This window comes from Primulina tabacum, chromosome 9, assembly GCF_025594145.1.
Source record: "Primulina tabacum isolate GXHZ01 chromosome 9, ASM2559414v2, whole genome shotgun sequence".
Classification (NCBI taxonomy): domain Eukaryota; kingdom Viridiplantae; phylum Streptophyta; class Magnoliopsida; order Lamiales; family Gesneriaceae; genus Primulina; species Primulina tabacum.
In genome coordinates, this window is record NC_134558.1 from 39,505,147 (window position 1) to 39,525,737 (window position 20,591).

Sequence of the window (20,591 nt, forward strand, 5' to 3'; positions counted from 1 at the left end):
GGCCTTTCTTCTATTTAAATATTTATCTAACATAACTTAATATAGTCTGAGTGTAGTCCAAGTCTTCCCATGGGCATAAGAAACATTTTTAATGTAGACTGTATTTGTATGATGGAAAAAACTTGGTCCTAGTTATGTAGCTTGTGCCAATGAAAATATGGTATGGTGCTTAAAATCACGTGCACGTGTAGCTAGATATCCGTAGTTTCCGCGAAAATTCAATTTAGAAATGGCAAATACTCCTCTGAGACCGTCTCACAGGTCGTATTTTGTGAGACATATATTTTATTTGGGTCATCTATGAAAAAATATTAATTTTTATGCTAAAAGTATTACTTTTTATTGTGAATATCGGTAGAGTTGACAAGTCTCATGGATAAAGATTTGTAAGATCGACACACAAGAGATCTACTCTTTAGAATCTCATAAGAAACATATATACGAGAAATTGCTTGTTTATTTTGTTAGGAAATTGGTTATTGGGGAATAAATATTGTTCGTACCGGAACAACAATCTAAATATGACATTTATGATTCATGAAAATTATAGTTTTTATTATTAACAATGAAACGATAGATTAAATCTTAAAATCATATCATATTTATTTATACATTAGTTACATAGAATGAATTTCAAATGCATATATTATTTGGTGAACTTGAAATTCATGTCAATTAACATGAAACATTATATATTTGAAGTTTATGATTACATTTCAAAATTTTAGATTAAATATTTTATCTAGTCGTGAATTATATCCACACATGTATTTTACGAAACTCCACGAAACAAATCTATTTTTAATTTAATTAATTAATTTATGACAACGTGTTAAAATCAGAATATATATGAAGTTCATCATACATAAATTCATTTAATTAGTCAATTAAAATATAACTTTAAGAATAGATTTTTTGTGAGACGGTCTCACGAATCTTTATCTGTGAGACGAGTCAATCATACCGATATTCACAATAAAAAGTAATACTCTTAGTATAAAAAGTAATAATTTTTCATGGATGACCCAAATAAGGGATCTGTCTCACAAAATACGACTATGTGAGACCGTCTCACACAAGTTTCTGTTTAACTTTAACGAGTATTTGTGCACTTAATAATAAGAAAATTTAGTAATTTGATGATATAAATTGTTATTAATCAATATTGACAATTCATTAATAATAAGATTTAATGGTGGAAAACGCGAATACAAACGTGACGGGACAGTCAAGCAATGCCATAAAATAAGGCCCACGGACGATTAATACTTGGTTATTAATACAAAAAAAATAAAATATTATTATTTGGAGGTAATCAAGGTTCGCACGTTCTAATTCGGTCAAAGGTGGGCGACGACTTTGACTTATATAACCAATATTTGAAAGGTCTTCAACACCGTTTCTTCATTTAATAAATGCGATCTTGAAAACTATTTTAAAACGAATAGAAGAAATTTTGTTTGCTTTTTTTTTTTTAAGAAAAATAATTTTGGATTTTTTTGTCTTTCGTATTTTTAGAAAATTACTTAATTTTTTAAAAATTAAATCTGAAAATATTATATTCATATATTTTTTAAAACAATTACTTAAAAATTTATCGTTCTCGCTTGTTATGAAGTTTGAAATTTGAAGTTTGAAACAATAATACAAGAATTAATCATTTTCAAGGGAAAAATGGAAAACTACGTAATCCAATAGAACTGATCCATTCCCTCCCTCTCACTCTGAATTGAATGTTATTTCGGTGTTTGTTGAAAAATTCGAAATTTAAATATATTTTAAACTTTACGGTAACTCATAACACTTTAAAATATTCTACTTGTCTCCATTATATAGATTTGTTTGTTTTAACATACATATATATTAAGAAAAATCAATGGAAAAATAAATTTACATACAAACTTCCGATTTTATCCTTATTTAATTAATTCAAAAATAATTGTTCGTTTTTCAAGACTTAGTTAGTAAAAATATATTAATAAAAAAAATATTGTTAAATACGGTACAAACTTATAAATTTGATACATACAAAAAAGTGAACTGTATAATATAATGACAAAATTTGTGTGAGACGGTCTCATGGGTCGTATTTTGTGAGACAGATCTCTAATTTGGGTCATCCATGAAAAAATATTATTTTTTATGCTAAGAGACCATATCAAAAGAGACGTACTCTAATATAATTGAGAGGAATGTAGTGTTAAATACATTTATTTTGACATCATCGACTCATTAAATGTCTGTTTGCAATAATTGGGAAAACAAAACATATACTATCAGCACAGTTTCGAAACCGATTTATTTGATGTACTTTACAAATGATCTTATGTGTTGCTTACTAGAAAGTTGAAAGACCCAAACCTTAAAATTTTTAAGGAATTGATTTCAGCTTGGATTACTCCATATCTCTGATTTTCTTTTCAATTTTTATTTATTTATTTTTTGCCAATTTTATAATCAGCTAGCCGACCCGAGTCTTAACTTCTTGCTATATCCAACTAAATCCAAACTACTCCTCATCTTTCAGGAATCCATCCATCCATCCACCTCCCTACTACTTGTCGGTTCAGTTGTATTTATTTACTGTTTTTTTCTTTCTCTATATGTATCTATCTATACACACACACACACACGCATAAACATATGATATTGATCTCTTCAATGTATTGACTATTGGGCAGCCAAACGTTACACTATTGAATATATTGAACATATCAAAGAGAACCATTTCTAGAAGAAATAAACTGCTTTAAATTGTTTGGAAAACACCTTCTTGAATCTGCGGGAGATATGGAGTTCTTTAGTTTGTTGAATACTTCATTAGATCTGAATTTGAAACCTCTTCGAATTCTTGATGAAACTCCCGAAATGGTTAGTATGTACTCTTTATTAGTAGTCATTTGTGATGGTAAATTGAATGCAGTTCAAGTTGTATTTGGTTATGCAGGTTTGGTGATTGATTTTGTTTGTTCTGGATTTCAGAAACATGAAGTGGATAGCAGTTTGAAATTGGGTGTCAGTACCGTAGGAGTGAAACAAGAGGTTAGAACATGCAGCGTTTAGTCTCAGAAACACATAGTAACATGCAACACACACACACAAGACACACACATATAGACACACTGTAGCAACTGAGTAGCAATTATGTTTATATGGGATTATGGAAGAAATTTTGTGGGTTAATGGGACATTTTTCATTTGGAATGTGATTGAAAACTCAAATTTGGTTTCCTTTAATTTCTCCTTTTGTATAGGTAAACATATCGATGTAATTATGTAAACATTCTGAATTCACCTCTGACTGTGTTCGAGTTCTTGAAAGTAATGGCCAAGAAAAGCATGAGTGAAATTCGTGTTTAGTTGCCGCCCCGTCAAATGAAAACGCAACACACACACACACACACACACACACACACACTGCTGAATTACCTTTGATATTGATGGAGCGAATCAGAGTTCTCGTAAAGATTTCCTGAGTAACTTTATTGTATTTATTTCTGGTCATACAGAGTGGTGCTTTGTTAGAGAAACTAAACAGGGCGAGTGCTGAAAACAAGAAACTGACTGAATTATTAACAGTCATGTGTGAGAATTACAATGCATTACAAAAAAGATTAAAGGAGTACACGATCAAGACTTCGGAGTTGGATTTGATTTCAAGAAAGAGGAAACCTGAGAGTGGTATCAACAATATTCATGAAGCAAACATTAGTGGCTCTTCTGAAAGCAGCTCCGGCGATGAAGAAAATGTGTGCAAGAAACCAAGAGAGGAAAAAGAAAACAAAGGAAAAATATGGCGGACTCGTGTTCGAACCGAAGCATCTGATGCAAGCCTTGTAAGTTGTAACGAATATAATCACCGCAAATTCAAGAAATGAAAGACAGTAACTTCTTTGAATCAAATTTTGTTAAAAAAAAATTGGTATGTTTCTTGTATTCAAAGACTGCAAATTTAAACGGTTTCAGATAGTAAAAGATGGTTATCAATGGAGGAAATATGGGCAGAAGGTGACTAGAGATAACCCTTGTCCACGGGCTTACTACAAGTGTTCTGACGCTCCAAGTTGCCCAGTCAAAAAGAAGGTAATTCAACATGCCTATCCTCTACAAGCCAATATATAGACATGATATCATGGTGTGATTATTGGTGATACATACATGGTAATAGCACTAAGATTAATGTTATCGTTTTCTTTTCATTTACGTGTACCATATTTTTCTGATTATGGTATTGCATTTTTGTCTATTCCCGTCTTGTGCATGCAAATGTATCTAATATGATTCCATCTTTTGCTAATGTAGAAAAATAAGTTGCTCTCATGTACAAATTAAATCAATTTCAAAGGAACTAACCTCTACTTTGTATACACTCTCACAGGTTCAAAGAAGTATAGAAGATCGAACAGTTGTAGTTGCAACTTATGAAGGGAAGCATAACCATCCTCAGCCGTCGGCAAATTCCACCCCCAACAGGAGCGTGACTCTTGGAAACATGCCACGCTCGACCTCTCTTAGTTCATTCGGACCAACGGTCACGCTCGATCTCACAGTGGCAAAGACTAGTCACGACGGAAACTACAAGGAGTAAGTCAAGAGGCAAGATTGCTGCACCGGAGCGCCGACACTCTTTGGTGGCACATATGGCTTCTACTTTAACAAGAGATCCAAATTTCAAAGCAGCTGTGGCAGCTGCCATCTCTGGAAAGTTTCTTCAGCTAAATACTCACACACAAAAGTGGTAGAAATTTTTTTTTCGCTTGTCGTTTATCGGTTGTTAAGATTAGAAATACATTTGAGATAGAGATTTACAAAAGATGTCACGCGAAGCGTGGAATCCACATGATTCTCCAAAATTACAAATCAAATTTCCAAGAACACCGAATCTCGTATTGTAAAAAAAAAAAATATATATATATATATATATATAAACTAGAAATTAATTTCTTTAGATTGATGTGAAAGCATTCCAGTTATAATCGAATAATTGAGAACATAAGATGCTTCTACTAGAGTACAAGAAACAACTTTGTCTTGAACGAAAGTTACCAGCCCCAAAATTGCAAATCATAACTCAAGTCAAATTAGGGACTAAAATGCTAAAAATCCCAATGGGACAACTAATACCAATCCTTTAGAAATATCCCATCAAAAATTAGATCAAAATGATTCCACCTAGGTACTATATCAGGGTTCTCTCAAGGACAAAATAACTGTCATTTTCTTGCAATAACTGTACTTACTTCTCTTGCAATTTTAGTAATTTTTTTTTGTCTGAGTGCTTAATCACCAATATAGCGTCGACATGGTGTAATGAATCCTGCTCTTGCAGGTTATCCATAGTTGTTGAGTCCAGTCTAAGATGCACAAATATCCTGTGGCCCCTTTTGTCATCCACTGGCCATGTTCTCTGGTTTCGTTCTCCCAAGCACAGAGAACACGATAATAGATGATAATGAAATATATCGAGTACCTAATATTTGTTAAGATATCTCAATTAAGTCATTGCTAGTTGTATACATGAATTTGGACAATTTTCTTCTCTAATTTTCGAGTTGTATTTGGTCCAAATCCCAAATCTTATCTAACGAAATTTATCAAGTAACCTAATATTGGTATAATTCAATATATTCTCATTTCGAATTAATGCCATAAATCACGATGCTTTAAAATACAAAAACATTAATCTAACTTTGTAAACAAAAATACAAAAGCTACTAAGACAAATTAAAATAAAAACAAACAAAAAGATATTTACATAAATATTTTATATATATATATATACACACACTAGCATGATGCACGTGCGTTGCACGTAATATAAATTATATTATGAAAATTAAAAAAAAATTGATTTTCTAAAAAACAATTTGAATCATTTTGTTATTTATCTGGGCTTAATTTCTTATCATATTAGACGATTTATAAGAATTTATATAACTTACTTTCAAAATTATTTCCCAAATTAAAATTCAAGCAATTGATTTTATGTTATATAATAAATTGTAATGAACATAATATATAGAACAAAATGAACTGAAACACATTGTTTTAAAAAATTATATATTCAAACACCATGTATAAAGCATAATAACCTAAAAATCAACCAAATTATGGATTTTATCAATGTATAAATCATAATCTACAAAACCGAAGGATACTAAATACAAATAATTATCAATTTAAAATCAATGTGACTAACTCATGAAAAAAATATTAAAACAAATGAAATAGTAATATTGATAGTAAAATCTAACTCATAATATTTAATTCCACGTCCTAAAGAATTTTTGCACTTTTTATTTTTACAATTTTATATCATGGATAATAACTTCTATATATCGATCTTTCGTACACTAACATTGATGACTATTAATTTCTTGTTAAATAAGTTTTAAAATAATAAATAAATCAACATATGTAAAGAAATGCACATTCAAATAAGATTATATGATAAATATCAAATAAACTCATATAATAATTATTAAATATAGATTTTAAATTATTGGCATGATTTTCACCAGTTAAAATTTGAAATATAAAAAAAATAATATAGATTTTAAACTATTGGTATGATTTTCACCATTAAAATTTGAAATATAACAAAAGAAATAAACTTTCATATATCTTTTTGTGATACTATAATTTATTACTTAATTAGAAATTGGACTTAAAATATAATTAAAAAATTAAAATAAAATCATTGGAAAAAAATGTAGAGAGAAAATTAAAAGGATAAAACATTTAAATATAGTATAAAGATGAGTTATTTGATAAAATTAATATATGAGTTAAATTCTATTCTTGAAGTGTGTATAGAAGGTTAATTCTGTCATTGCAAAATTGGAAAACAATATCATTTATCTACGCTTTTATAGGTACTAGCATGATGCACGTGCGTTGCACGTAATATAAATTATATTATGAAAATTAAAAAAAATTGATTTTCTAAAAAACAATTTGAATCATTTTGTTATTTATCTGAGTTTAATTTTTTATCATATTAGACGATTTATAAGAATTTATATAACTTACTTTCAAAATTGTTTCCCAAATTAAAATTCAAAGCAATTGATTTTATGTTATATAATAAATTGTAATGAACATAATATATAGAACAAAATGAACTGAAACACATTGTTTTAAAAAAATTATATATTCAAACACCATGTATAAAGCATAATAACCTAAAAATCAATCAAATTATGGATTTTATCAATGTATAAATCATAATCTACAAAACCGAAGGATACTAAATACAAATAATTATCAATTTAAAATCAATGTGACTAACTCATGAAAAAAATATTAAAACAAATGAAATAGTAATATTGATAGTAAAATCTAACTCATAATATTTAATTCAACGTCCTAAAGAATTTTTGCACTTTTTATTTTTAGCAATTTTATATCATGGATAATAACTTCTATATATCGATCTTTCGTACACTAACATTGATGACTATTAATTTCTTGTTAAATAAGTTTTAAAATAATAAATAAATCAACATATGTAAAGAAATGCACATTCAAATAAGATTATATGATAAATATCAAACAAACTCATATAATAATTATTAAATATAGATTTTAAACTATTGGCATGCTTTTCACCATTAAAATTTGAAATATAAAAAAAAATATAGATTTTAATCTATTGGTATGATTTTCACCATTAAAATTTGAAATATAACAAAAGAAATAAACTTTCATATATCTTTTTGTGATACTATAATTTATTACTTAATTAGAAATTGGACTAAAAATATAATTAAAAAATTAAAATAAAATCATTGGAAAAAAATGTAGAGAGAAAATTAAAATGATAAAACATTTAAATATAGTATAAAGATGAGTTATTTGATAAAATTAATATAGGAATTACATTCTATTCTTGAAGTGTGTATAGAAGGTTAATTATGTCATTGCAAAATTGGAAAACAATGTCATTTATCTACGCTTTTATAGGTACTAGCTTGATGCACGTGCGTTGCACGTAATATAAATTATATTATGAAAATTAAAAAAAATTGATTTTCTAAAAAACAATTTGAATCATTTTGTTATTTATCTGGGCTTAATTTCTTATCATATTAGACGATTTATAAGAATTTATATAACTTACTTTCAAAATTGTTTCCCAAATTAAAATTCAAGCAATTGATTTTATGTTATATAATAAATTGTAATGAACATAATATATAGAACAAAATGAACTGAAACACATTGTTTTAAAAAATTATATATTCAAACACCATGTATAAATCATAATAACCTAAAAATCAACCAAATTATGGATTTTATCAATGTATAAATCATAATCTACAAAAGCGAAGGATACTAAAGACAAATAATTATCAATTTAAAATCAATGTGACTAACAAATGAAATAGTAATATTGATAGTAAAATCTAACTCATAATATTTAATTCAACGTCCTAAAGAATTTTTGCACTTTTTATTTTTACAATTTTATATCATTGATAATAAATTCTATATATCGATCTTTCGTACACTAACATCGATGACTATTAATTTCTTGTTAAATAAGTTTTAAAATAATAAATAAATCAACATATGTAAAGAAATGCACATTCATATAAGATTATATGATAAATATCAAATAAACTCATATAATAATTATTAAATATAGATTTTAAACTATTGGCATGATTTTCACCATTAAAATTTGAAATATAAAAAAAAGAAATAAATATAGATTTTAAACTATTGGTATGATTTTCACCATTAAAATTTGAAATATAACAAAAGAAATAAACTTTCATATATCTTTTTGTGATACTATAATTTATTACTTAATTAGAAATTAGACTAAAAATATAATTAAAAAATTAAAATAAAATCATTGGAAAAAAATGTAAAGAGAAAATTAAAAGGATAAAACATTTAAATATAGTATAAAGATGAGTTATTTGATAAAATTAATATAGGAGTTACATTCTATTCTTGAAGTGTGTATAGAAGGTTAATTTTGTCATTGCACAATTAGAAAACAATGCCTTTTATCCACACTTTTATAGGTAATAAATATATATATATATATATAGATAAGGACATACATACATCCCGTGCTACCAAAACACTACCACAATACTGTATGTAAAAGACTAGGGCATATTGCAGAGAGACTCTTTTTGACGATTGAACTTTAAAAATTATAGTACTTTTTATGAGTTAAAAAGACATTATCATTATTGTTATGTTCAATTAACCAAGACAAGTAATTTGGAGTACTATTTATTCAAAATATGTAATTAATATCTCTATATATGCAAGAACACTTTCCACCGATGTTCAATTAACCAAGACAAGTAATTTGGACTACTATCTATTCAAAATATCTAAAAAGAGTTAAATTTTTAGTTTTGTTATATATTTCATTGATGTTCAATTCCAATAAAAATAGTTATATATTTCATCCATTAATGGTAATGGTGCATAGTTAATAAAAGCCTTGGTTGCGTCATGGAAGGCCTTTATATATTTTCAACCGGACAAAGGCTGATATGGTCGAGTTATTTTTAAGGCAATATACTTCGATTGTTTTTTGAAAAAAGTTGATGAAAAAGAAAATAGAGGAAGCAATATTAGCATTATCTCTATGCACCTTCAAATTCTCACCCCAATATTAGCATTATATCCATATTTTACCTTAAATTAATAGGAAATGCTAACCAAAATACTTGTTTAATGCGTGGAATTATAATAATTGAAGTAATATATACCCTTTTCACAATAATAATGTTTTTAGCTAACGTATGCATGGACAAGTTGCTTCCTTCCCTTCACTTATTTTCTTAAAATTTTGAAAATTGAATACTGAAATATTATCTCAACTTTGCCTGTCTCATCCCTGTGATTGTGAATGACTCATATGGACTACTGTATATCACATATGCTTTGTTGGTACTCATCCATTGCATGGTATATATATATGAGTAAATCAAGGAATCAGGCATCAAGAACGTTCCACCACATTCTACCTGAAAAGAAAAATGGCTTCAAGACAGCCATTTCAACCAAATTCATGCCCAAAACCAAGCATTATTTTACTTGCAATTACGGTCTCCACTTCTCTCGTTGTTTTGTTTTCCATTCTGTATTTTCTTTATTATCTTTGGTACTCTTTGTTGCGCAAATCACGCACTAGCCCGTTGGATTCCCCCTCACCGTCACACAAGCTACGAAGATTCAATTACAAAGAGCTCAAGAACGCAACCCACAACTTCAGTGACTCCAACTCAATAGGTAAAGGGGGCTCTGGTACCGTTATCAGAGGTATTCTAAAAGATGGGATTGCAGTAATTCTTGATGTTGCAAGGGCATTGGCTTTCTTGCATCTTGAGCGCGAGCCTCCAGATCCATGGAGATGTGAAGTCAAGCAATGTGCTGCTTGATTCAGAGTTTAGAGCCAATATTTCGGATTTCGGGCTATCAAGACTGAAGCTTGAGGGTAAATTTGGAGTTGATTTGTTTAGCCAAGACTTGGGGAGAAGCCAAGAATTGTGGAAGAGTCAAGAACTTTCGGTTAACTCGAATGCCAGTGGAGTAGGTGAAGCCATTGGTACACCAGTGGAAAGCCATGAAAACGATGAGGTAAATTTTGCTTTAGCCTTACAAGCATCTACTTGTTCCTAAAATAGTTGTAAAGTTTATCATAATGTGATGGGATTAGGATAGGCAATTAACTCTTTAAATTTTAACTGTAATCTTGGTAATGAGATTGATGATAAGTGTGAAAATTTGAAGGGGAGGGGGTTGTCGACTTTGGAAAATGATGGGGATGATTGGAACGTGTTTGTGCCTTATGATGATGAATTGAGTAGTAATGATCATAGTAAGGAGTTGAATTTGAACGTTGCTTTGGTTGATTATGATAATAATTGCATTAACGAGGGTGCCAAACAATGGGGGAAGGATTGGTGGTGGAGGCAGGATGGGGATGGCGAATTGTGTAGTAAAGATTACGTGATGGAGTGGATAGGGAGTCAAATATATATGTCCCTCGACTAATAACGGTTGGGATGAAGAAAAGGGTGGTACCACAGAGAAAACAAACTTGGATAACTCTACAAAGTTGGATACATGTGAGGAAGTGAAAGAGACTAAGGTCCGAGAACATAGGCTCAAGTCTATTAATGGTGTCGTTGACAGGGACGAGTCGAAAAGGTGGAAAGTGCGCGTCAAGAAGCATCGAAAGTTGCACGAATGGTGGAGAGAAGAGCACTTGATGAACTCAGGAAGAAAAGTGACAAATCAAAGAAGCTTGATATACTCAAGAAAACGTTCAAAGTACCTCATTTCAGTTTGGCAAAACGCTTACGATTCAGAAAGAGAAAGTTTCATCAAGAAAACAACAATACCAGTGAATCGAACGAGAAGTTTAGCTTCGGAGGCATTTAGCTCACGGTGGGAATGTGCTAGAGCTCGTGGACGAAAGAATTAGAGATGAATATGAATAAAGCAAGGTTGTGCATCAACTTGGCAGTTGCTTGTTTGCAGAAAATGCCCCAGTTGAGACCGGATATCGGGGACGTTGTCAAGATATTGAAAGGCGAGATGGAACTCCCATCGCTCCCCTTTGCGTTGTCACCTTCTCCTCCTTCCAAGTGTTTTAGCATATCAAGGAAGAAACAAAAGGGAAATCAAGAATATTAGCTATTGAAAGTGTAACACAATAATGTAATGATGTGAGTTAAAAATATGGTGTAGTTTCATATAAAATAGCGGTCTTATACATATTTTAGGTGCTTCAATGACCTGCTTTGTAATTGTCCCTTTTTTTCGTTCACATTGTTCTTTTAGATAATCCATTTTTAGAGTTAGATCAGTTAAATACATAAAATTATTTAAAACTTATTGAAATGATTTTTTTATATAAAATTGTTAATAAATAGTAATAATCTTATTTTGATTATTTGATTTTTTTAAGTGTGATCATTATTTAGAGTAACTGTTATAACATTGGCCAATGTTAAAATCTCAATCTAGCTTTCAGATAGCAATTTAACTTCCAATTTTGCCCCTTTAATTTAGATAAATTTGAACTATCCCCAAAACTTCAAAGATGGTTCGGGTCCCACCCTGTCCTATAATTTTACTCTAATTATTGCATTTCATTCATTGTACCAATAAACAGAATTTTTTGACATATTTAAAAAGTTTTCATCAAAATAATATATTATAAAAAAATATTTATTAGTATAATATACTTCCGCCACAAATTTAAAAAACCAAAATACGTGCTTGTTGTTCTCAAATTAAAACAATGAATGAGCAAATGGAACAGACTTGTAAAATTGAAAAACAGAAACTAGAAAACTAAAGGAAAAAGATTATTTAAAAACAAGCACTCAGTCACCGCCACGGCCACCGCCGGAGCACCGCTAGAACAGTCCAAATCCAAACCATGTCGTGAACAAGCCACTCAAAACAGCTCCAATCAAGTCCCATCCACCAACAAGCGCCGTCGCCGGAGCAGAAGAATCCTTAGGGCCCCCAGCCAAGGCAGCTGTCGGCGGCGGCGGAAGCGCGTGGACGAGCACAGAGACCTTCATGCCGCTGAAGCATCCCCCAGTCCCACAAACGAAATAGTACCTCTTCGCCTTGTTGAGAGGGATGAAGTCCTTCCCGCTGCTCCAATTTCCCGTCGCGCTTTCGACGGTGCAGTTATCGTACCCTGTCTGGTTCACTTCAAACACATTGTACTGTGTTTTCTGGTACCTAAATGCTACCCAGGGAAAAAAAATTGTATAGAAATCAGTTAAAAATTATTCAGATACCTCAAGAGTCATTAATGAAAGAGAAATAAAAGTAGTTTACAAATGAGGTCGCCCACGTAGAACGTATGGTTGTTGGCCCAAAGAGTATAGTTGACGCCGGGGTTCCATCCCTTGTTGGCACCGACAATGTGGTCCGTTGCTGCGGCGCAGTGGGGGAGGAGGCAGAGCAAAGCGGCGGCGAGTTGGAGGATAAGGGAAGATGAGGTGGCCATTACTAAATTTGTGGGTGTGGCCAATGGATAGCCAAGGGGATTTGATTTGTTCAGATTAACAGTTATTTCAACGGATACAAAAAAGTTATTTTATGATTTCAAATTTCTACTTCATGCGTCGTATATAATAAACATTTATGTAACTTTTATTTCCTTTTTTTTGTAATATAAGTTGGGTAAAAATGTTTCTGTATTCAGTAGTCCATGTATAGCTGGTGTGTGTGTAATTAAGAATAATTGACGTAATAAATCAAAATGGAAAAGTGATCTGGATCGCAATCAGATAATGCAAGTGGCCGATATCAGATTTGAAGTTGCGAATGTCAGACAGCTAGCTCACGCGTGTCGTAAGACACACCTCAATCATCTCTACCCTTTTCTCTTCAGAGCAACGGAAAAGTTCAATACACTTATTCAAGTCCCCCTGTTTTCCATAACCCACAATCATCGCACCCCATTGTCACTGTGTTCTTTGTTTGTCATCTCGTCAAAAACAATTTGTGCTAAATTTGCATCATCGGATTTGGCATACAACTCAAGAAGAGCGGTGCCAACATAAACACTACTAGATGCCAAAAACCCTTGTTTGATGGAGTCAGCATGAAGTGGAGAACCAAATCAAATATCTCCTAAAGAAGCACAAGCAGAGAGGACAGCCACCATGGTCACGGGATCAGGCTGAAGGATAGTGGATCTCATTCTATTAAATAATCTCAGAGCTTCGTAACCATAGTTATTTTTAGAATATCCGCCAATAATCGAGTTCCAAGAAATGACATCCTTGTCTACCATAGAGTCGAATAGACAAACGGCTTCTTGCATCCTACGACATTTTGCATACATGTCCGCTAGAGCATTCATCACATTAGCATCATCCATCTCAATCTTAATCCCTAGACCATGAACTGATGAACCCAATTTAAAATTGCCCGACTGTGCGCAAGCTGAAAGAACGCTAGCCCATGTGTCTGAACTGGGAGAAATGTCCAGCCATTTCTTGTTTGTGAACAACACCAATGCTTCGTGAGCATAGCCACTTCGAGCATAACCTACTATCATTGCCGTCCATGCAACAAGATCGATGGTGGAACAAATGGCGGGAGTTCTTAACCTGCCCAAACAAACCGTAAAGACCGAGCTACTTGACTTCTAGTGAAGGGTCATCCGCTTCTCCGCTGACAATTAAAAGAGCATGGATTTTTCGGAGAGAAGTGAAGCTTCTGCAGGAGATTTAACAGGCAAAAGAATGGATTTTTTGAGAATGATTCGATTAGAGGACAGTGGTGGATGAACTTCGAGCTTACGGGTCGGTTCATGAGCAAAGGTTGTGAGATGAGGGTGTGATTTTGATAGCGCGAGACGAAGGGTGTTTCTGTGTACTGATGAGAACAATTTCGTGTTCGTTATTTGTATTTGCTTTGCTTGCTAAAATCTGCCGCCATGAGGAATCTTCTGTATTTTGGGAGCAAAGCCCAGTTCCAGTTAAACTTTTAAATAAAAAAATTGAGTATGATCTGGTCCCAAATGGAACATTCAAAATGATAGCCACCCACAACACTAGAAGAAGCCCCTCTTCCACTATTTGTTGAAATTAATTAATTAATGTCACATTCACGAGAATTGTTTTTTATCCCTTTAATGCGGTGATCTCCTTCATTTGTTGAAAATTAGCATCTATTAAAATATATCTGCAGACAGAATCTCATAGATGGAGCCATCGTCTTTATGCTGAATCTTTTTATTTTTCACAAGTTTACAACAAAATGGTAAAATAATCATCGTAAATTCATTATATCAAAGTTGAGAACACCACGTACCTAAATCCTCGAAGAACCGAAATATGTGCACATAAAAAGAAAATAAATATGAACATTATTTCTATGCAATCATCTTCTCTTGCTCAGAATACTGCAAAGATGATTTTCCCAAGACAGAACATTTACGCTTAGTAAACATTGAGTAGACATAAATTGTTCATTGTCCGATCAGATGTAAGGATTGATGTGGGATGAATAGTCCCGAATCCCGGCTCCTTCCCATCCCATCCATTCTTCCCAAAGATCCCATTCTTGATCTACCATCCCCTCGTCCACCTCCGAGTCGTACGTCTCCACCTCTGGTTCTCTCAAATTTCTCATCACAACCTGTTCATCACAAACATGGTCAGGCGGCATAAATTTGTTTTTTCGATTCTTATGTCTATTTTTTCAATTATTATTATTATTTCGTTGTAATAACATCTTTTGTTGTATATTGAAAACACATCACATCGCTAGCAAATACATCGAAATCAATCACAAGAGGGTCCACTCAAGTTACGTCACAAACTTTAAAATTATTATATTATAGCATTTGTACTTATTTTAATATTTATAATTATATTTTAAAATACTTATCTAGTTGAAAAGTGAGCTAAACACCTATAAAAAAGAAAAGGGCATTATTATTAACTATTGAGTTAAATACTTACATTATAAGCCTCGCTAATGTGGTGAAACTGGACTCCACAGTTGTTTCCTCGGCATACATCAGGATGATACTGCAATCATACAACACAACCAGTGATCAGAATATTACCAAATAAAGGTTATCGACAGTCAATTTTAATTTGTGGCAGATCATAGAGAGACCTGAATTGGTAGAAGACTTCAGTTCATTTGCATTTTTTGAACTCACAAGACATTCAATTCAAGAAATTTGAAAAACAGAACAAACTTTTGTCTGGCTTTGAATGGCTTAAAAAAACAAAATTATCTCTATTTCTATTATTAATATTAATAATAAAAAAGGGGAAATCATCCACCAATAATAGCATCACTGTTCTCATCAGTGCATTAAATTTAACCAAACAAACAAAGCGCTGAGTCCCGTGGATTGTAAACTAATTTCATCCCATTATAACATCTTTAGATCTTCCCCAAAGACCAAATCTTCAGTAAGAAGTTGGATTTAAAAAAAAGATTAAAAATATTTCACGTAATGTGGATTGTGGAGTCAAACGAATCACCTGCAGAGCGAGGCGTCTAAATGCCTTCTTCACCTCAGATTCAGAAGCACAAGGGTCGATTCTCAGCGTCTCGTACGGATCACCGACAGCAGGCGAGGAAGAAACACACGACACCCTGACTTTTTTCTTGCTATTATTATTCCTCAAATTTCTCAGCGATGAAGTAGAGTCTTTCAGTTGACCCCACGAATTAGATGTAGGAGTACAACCCACAGCAGCGGCCATTAAATATATTTACAGGAATTCTCAATCCAAGAAATAAGCAATTTGAATATCCTTAAAACGAGTTCTGAAGAGGGAATGAATTCAATGATTTATATCAAGTCAATCAAGGGAAAAAAGATCCGAGTGTGTCCGTAATAATCGAAACGGAAAGAAGGAAAAACAGTTGAATTGAACAGAAGAGTCCTGTACATACGAGATATGGAAATGGGGTTGGTGGGGGAATATATACAAGTGTGGGGGTGAAAAAGCGTCCTTATCCAAACCTCCTTGGGTTGCGTGCCACCGTAATATCTCATTGGGTTTACATTTTGTTTTCGCCAATCAAATTCGGATTTTTTTATTTAAATAAATAGAAAGAAAAAGGTGAATTCAAAAATATTATTTATGACCATGTATCCGTATAGGATTGGGGCCACGTGTCTTAAGGTAATGTTGTGGTGTAAGCAGGATAAGAGTTCGGCGTTGACGATCTTATCCGTTTTTAAAGGAAACAATATTTATTTATTTTAAATATTTAAATCTGCTGATATGAATATAGAATACTTTCTATATTATTAATATATTGATTATATAATAAATACTTGCTATTTGAGGGGATAATTTTAAATTTTATAATATATATATATATATATATAATTGTTTGTGTGTTCCAAAATGTATGAAGCTTATAAAATAAAAATACAATTCAGCGGGATGTGACGTGTGATAAATATCTGATAATATGATATTTGTTTCGTAATTTTATATTCATCTTCAGATTGTAAAATATCGTATGGATGAGCATGTTTCATCGACTTTCATTATTTTATTATTAATATATTATCGAAAATAGATTTAATACATAAAACAAAACTAAAATAGTACAACTGCTGATATTAAAAAAAAAATTAGAGAAAACTGAGAGTGACTGCGTAAACTTTACATTTGATATATACAGTGATTTTATTTTATTTTTTGTTTTGTTTTAAAAAAAGGATAAGCCTATACAAATAGCTGGCCCCGTTGAGCTCGCATATTCCATGAAATATGCGATTTTGGGTAGAGAATTGTAATTGAGCACAAAAACGAAGAGCAGAATTGGTTGGCTGCGTTCTTGCGGACGTCCAACCTGAGACCGTACATTAGGCACGGGAAACACTTGTCGCGTTTCTATGTTGCTTTTGTTCTTTTATCTTCTTAATATTTTATATCACGCTTGTTATATATTTTTTACACGGAAATCAATTGAAATGATTATATATTTAAGTGGCATAATGTTTTATCATCTTCGAAAGTGGTGATGTTTTATAATGATTCGTTTGGTTTTTCAGCTTATGAGATCATATAAATGACATAGAGTTAATATAATTAGGTTGTATCTTTGAAGTGCACGACATCGTTGACAAGATGGAATCTTTGTTATCTCAAAGGGTGGAGAAGTTAAACGTTTAACAAATGATTATTAGTTTAATTTTTTTTATCAATATTTTTTCGCGCGAAACTGTCACATATGGTTTGTTCAGTTTGATTTATTTGGTTATCTTTGATTTATAGACTATTATATTTGTTCTGAAGTTTATTTTACGCGCACAAAGACAATTTATGCAATTTATTTTATTTTAGAACTCAGAAAACAGATCAAGATAGTTACAAAATATGCTTCAAACAAAAAATCATCCGGGCAATTTGTTAATAACGACAATGCGAAATCATACACGTTTTTTTTATATGTTTAGATTACAATTATAATACAAAGAAGTAAAAAAAAATTTGTCTCGTAACCCTTATTTAAAATATATATTTGACACTTTTTAAAATTTATTCACTGGTTCAATTCAATAGCCACCTCCCGTGGATTATAAGATACGTTTTGTATTTTTTTTCCCAGTTAAAATATCCCACGTTTTAATAATGATGAGATAATGACATATAATATGAAATCTATATTTTTAATAAAAATAATAACACCACAATATTATATTATTTGTAGTAGTCTCACTTATACAAGTCCCAAATTTGAAATTCAATTATAATATTTATATTTCAAATTTAAAAAATTAAAATATCGTACACGTAACAAATTTCATGACTAAATCAACCCATAAAAACTCTATCGCATACTTTTCTTTAATAATCCATCTTGTCATTTCCCGTAAAAAAAAAAATCAATATTTTGAAATTTGTTAGTTTAAATATATGGATTTAAAACATAGACATGAAAATTTACAAAATATTTTATATAACTTTTATTTTTTAATATAAGTTTTTAATCAAATATAATTAATTTAATTTGAATTAAAGAAAAAAATATAAATATCGAGATATTTATAATTATGTTAAGCATTAGCCAATTTATGATATTTGATTGATTGACTGCAAAATTAGACAGACAAAGAAGATATTGAAGGGAAAAATGTAACCCTCATATGGATGGATTTCAAATATATCAAAATATATTTTTGTTGTTTTAAAAGATCAAGATCGTGAATTTCAAATTTATTGACTGCATGTTTGTATAGTGTTTCATTTTAATTATGATTAATTTCAAATTCACTCAATAATAATATTATTTTAAATTCATTTTACTTTATGTAATTAATATGTAAATAAATAAAATATTAATTTAATATTCGATAAATTGCTTCATTCTTAACAATAAACTCTAATCAAAATTCCTGGATTCCAATCCATTTCCACAAATAAATATTTAATTTAATATATAATATAATTACTATCTATTAAGAATCTCTCCAATATAAACAAAAAAGTTAGTCTGTTTTTTGATTTCCCAGTTTTACCATTATTTTATATCAAAATTACATTTTTGTTTTTATTTTTTTAAATACAGAAAACATTTTTTTTATTTTTTTTAATTCAAATAGCATTTTAGTCTCTCGATAATTTGTCAAATTTCACTTTAGTATGTAGATAATTATAAAAAAAACTGTACACACACGTATCGTGTGTGCAAAATAGGTAGTATAATATAAAGTATAGATACACATAGCCGGATGGATGGTCAATAGGGCTCAACTTATTAATTATCAAATTCAGGAATTTATTTCTTCACATTTAGATTTTAGATTATCCTGTTGACTTGTGTAGCCTGATCAATTTATTTATTTTCTTAATTGCGTGTACAAAACTTATCGAACTTAAATGGGTCGTATATATTTAATAGGTTTATCGGTTTTACATGTCTTTATCGTGAGATAGATTAACTATATCTATATTTACAATAATAAATAATATTTTTTTCATAAAAAATAATTTTTTTAGAGATGACAAATATGAGATTCGTCTAACAAAATTAACTTGTGAGACATTCCCATAAAAATTTGTGTGATATTTAAAAGACAAAAACTTGTGTGGGACAGTCTACAGGTCGTATTTTGTGATACGAATCTCTTATTTGAATCATCCATGAAAAAATATTACTTTTTATGCTAAGAGTATTACTTTTTATTGTGAATATCGGTAGGGTTGATCCATCTCACATATAAAGATTCGTGAACCTGTCTCACAAGAGATCTACTTTATTTAAAACACATATCATATTATTATATCCACATAGATTAGAAAGAGACCATTTTAAAATGTATCTAACAAACATTCATTCAAATAATAATGGTTTTTTATATATCCAATGATAAGTGTCATTTTAAATCTACCATCATATTAGAGTTACTAATAAATTAAATGTTCAAATTTATAAAATCATCTTTATCGATAAAAAATTGATCCTCTTGCACCTTTTCATAATATAAATAATATAATATAATCATAGTGTGTTTTTTTAATATTTATTCGAATGCGAACGGATCCACGGGCATATCCATGATTTCTAAACGGGGATGACGAATATTAAAAATTTCAAAGTTTCTTGTGTGACGATACATAAAGCAGAAAAAATAATTTTTCTAGAAAAAAAAAATAAAAATTTTAATGAGTTGGATATCCGTTTCACAAAATTAATACGTAAGACATTCTCATAAGAGTTTGTGTGAAAATGTAAATGTTCTTCATTGATTTTTTTTTTTTAAAAATTATGTTATAATCCTTACGATATGAACAAGATAAAATTTAAAATTAAATAACATTCTATTGGCAAAATAATTCAAAAAATGTAAAGTATCAAGATACAAAATAAATATAGTATATAACAATGAATTGTTTAAATAAATACTCGTAAGAATAAGTAAAAAAAAATATATAAATTACGTAAACATCATTCAAATAAAATTTAGCTAAACAATTTTTACTACTTTAATAGCGTTTCGATTAATTTTATTATTTATATTTGTATATATTTTAATTTATTGAGGATATTTGTGTATATACATAGTTAAATTAGATACAAATAAAACT

The 20,591-nt window shown here is 30.4% G+C and overlaps 2 protein-coding genes and 2 pseudogenes across 2 annotated transcripts; 2 read left to right on the top strand and 2 right to left on the bottom strand.

Annotated features, from left to right (window-relative positions):
• The first annotated feature begins 2,517 nt into the window (after window positions 1–2,517).
• Window positions 2,518–4,876, top strand: LOC142556093 (putative WRKY transcription factor 40; annotated as a pseudogene).
• Window positions 4,877–9,773: 4,897 nt separating this feature from the next.
• LOC142556092 (putative receptor-like protein kinase At1g80870) lies at window positions 9,774–11,789 on the top strand (annotated as a pseudogene).
• Window positions 11,790–12,264: 475 nt separating this feature from the next.
• LOC142556094 (early nodulin-like protein 17) lies at window positions 12,265–13,138 on the bottom strand. Its single transcript, XM_075667343.1, has 2 exons — window positions 12,841–13,138; window positions 12,265–12,748 (listed from the first exon to the last, which is right to left on the bottom strand). The coding sequence occupies exons 1-2, from the start codon at window positions 13,010–13,012 to the stop codon at window positions 12,405–12,407; spliced, it is 516 nt and encodes a 171-aa protein (XP_075523458.1). The 5' UTR covers window positions 13,013–13,138; the 3' UTR covers window positions 12,265–12,404.
• Window positions 13,139–14,779: 1,641 nt separating this feature from the next.
• On the bottom strand, window positions 14,780–16,449 carry LOC142556095 (chaperone protein dnaJ 8, chloroplastic-like). Its single transcript, XM_075667344.1, has 3 exons — window positions 16,020–16,449; window positions 15,483–15,551; window positions 14,780–15,156 (listed from the first exon to the last, which is right to left on the bottom strand). The coding sequence occupies exons 1-3, from the start codon at window positions 16,242–16,244 to the stop codon at window positions 14,998–15,000; spliced, it is 453 nt and encodes a 150-aa protein (XP_075523459.1). The 5' UTR covers window positions 16,245–16,449; the 3' UTR covers window positions 14,780–14,997.
• Between the last annotated feature and the right edge of the window lie 4,142 nt (window positions 16,450–20,591).

Coding starts and splice junctions, on each gene's coding strand:
- LOC142556094 (XM_075667343.1), bottom strand. CDS start 13,012: ATGGCCACCTCATCTTCCCTTATCCTCCAACTCGCCGCCGCTTTGCTC. Junction 12,749..12,840: donor CTACGTGGGCGACCTCATTT/GTAAACTACTTT, acceptor TTCCCTGGGTAG/CATTTAGGTACCAGAAAACA.
- LOC142556095 (XM_075667344.1), bottom strand. CDS start 16,244: ATGGCCGCTGCTGTGGGTTGTACTCCTACATCTAATTCGTGGGGTCAA. Junction 15,552..16,019: donor TTAGACGCCTCGCTCTGCAG/GTGATTCGTTTG, acceptor GTATGATTGCAG/TATCATCCTGATGTATGCCG. Junction 15,157..15,482: donor ACATTAGCGAGGCTTATAAT/GTAAGTATTTAA, acceptor TGTGATGAACAG/GTTGTGATGAGAAATTTGAG.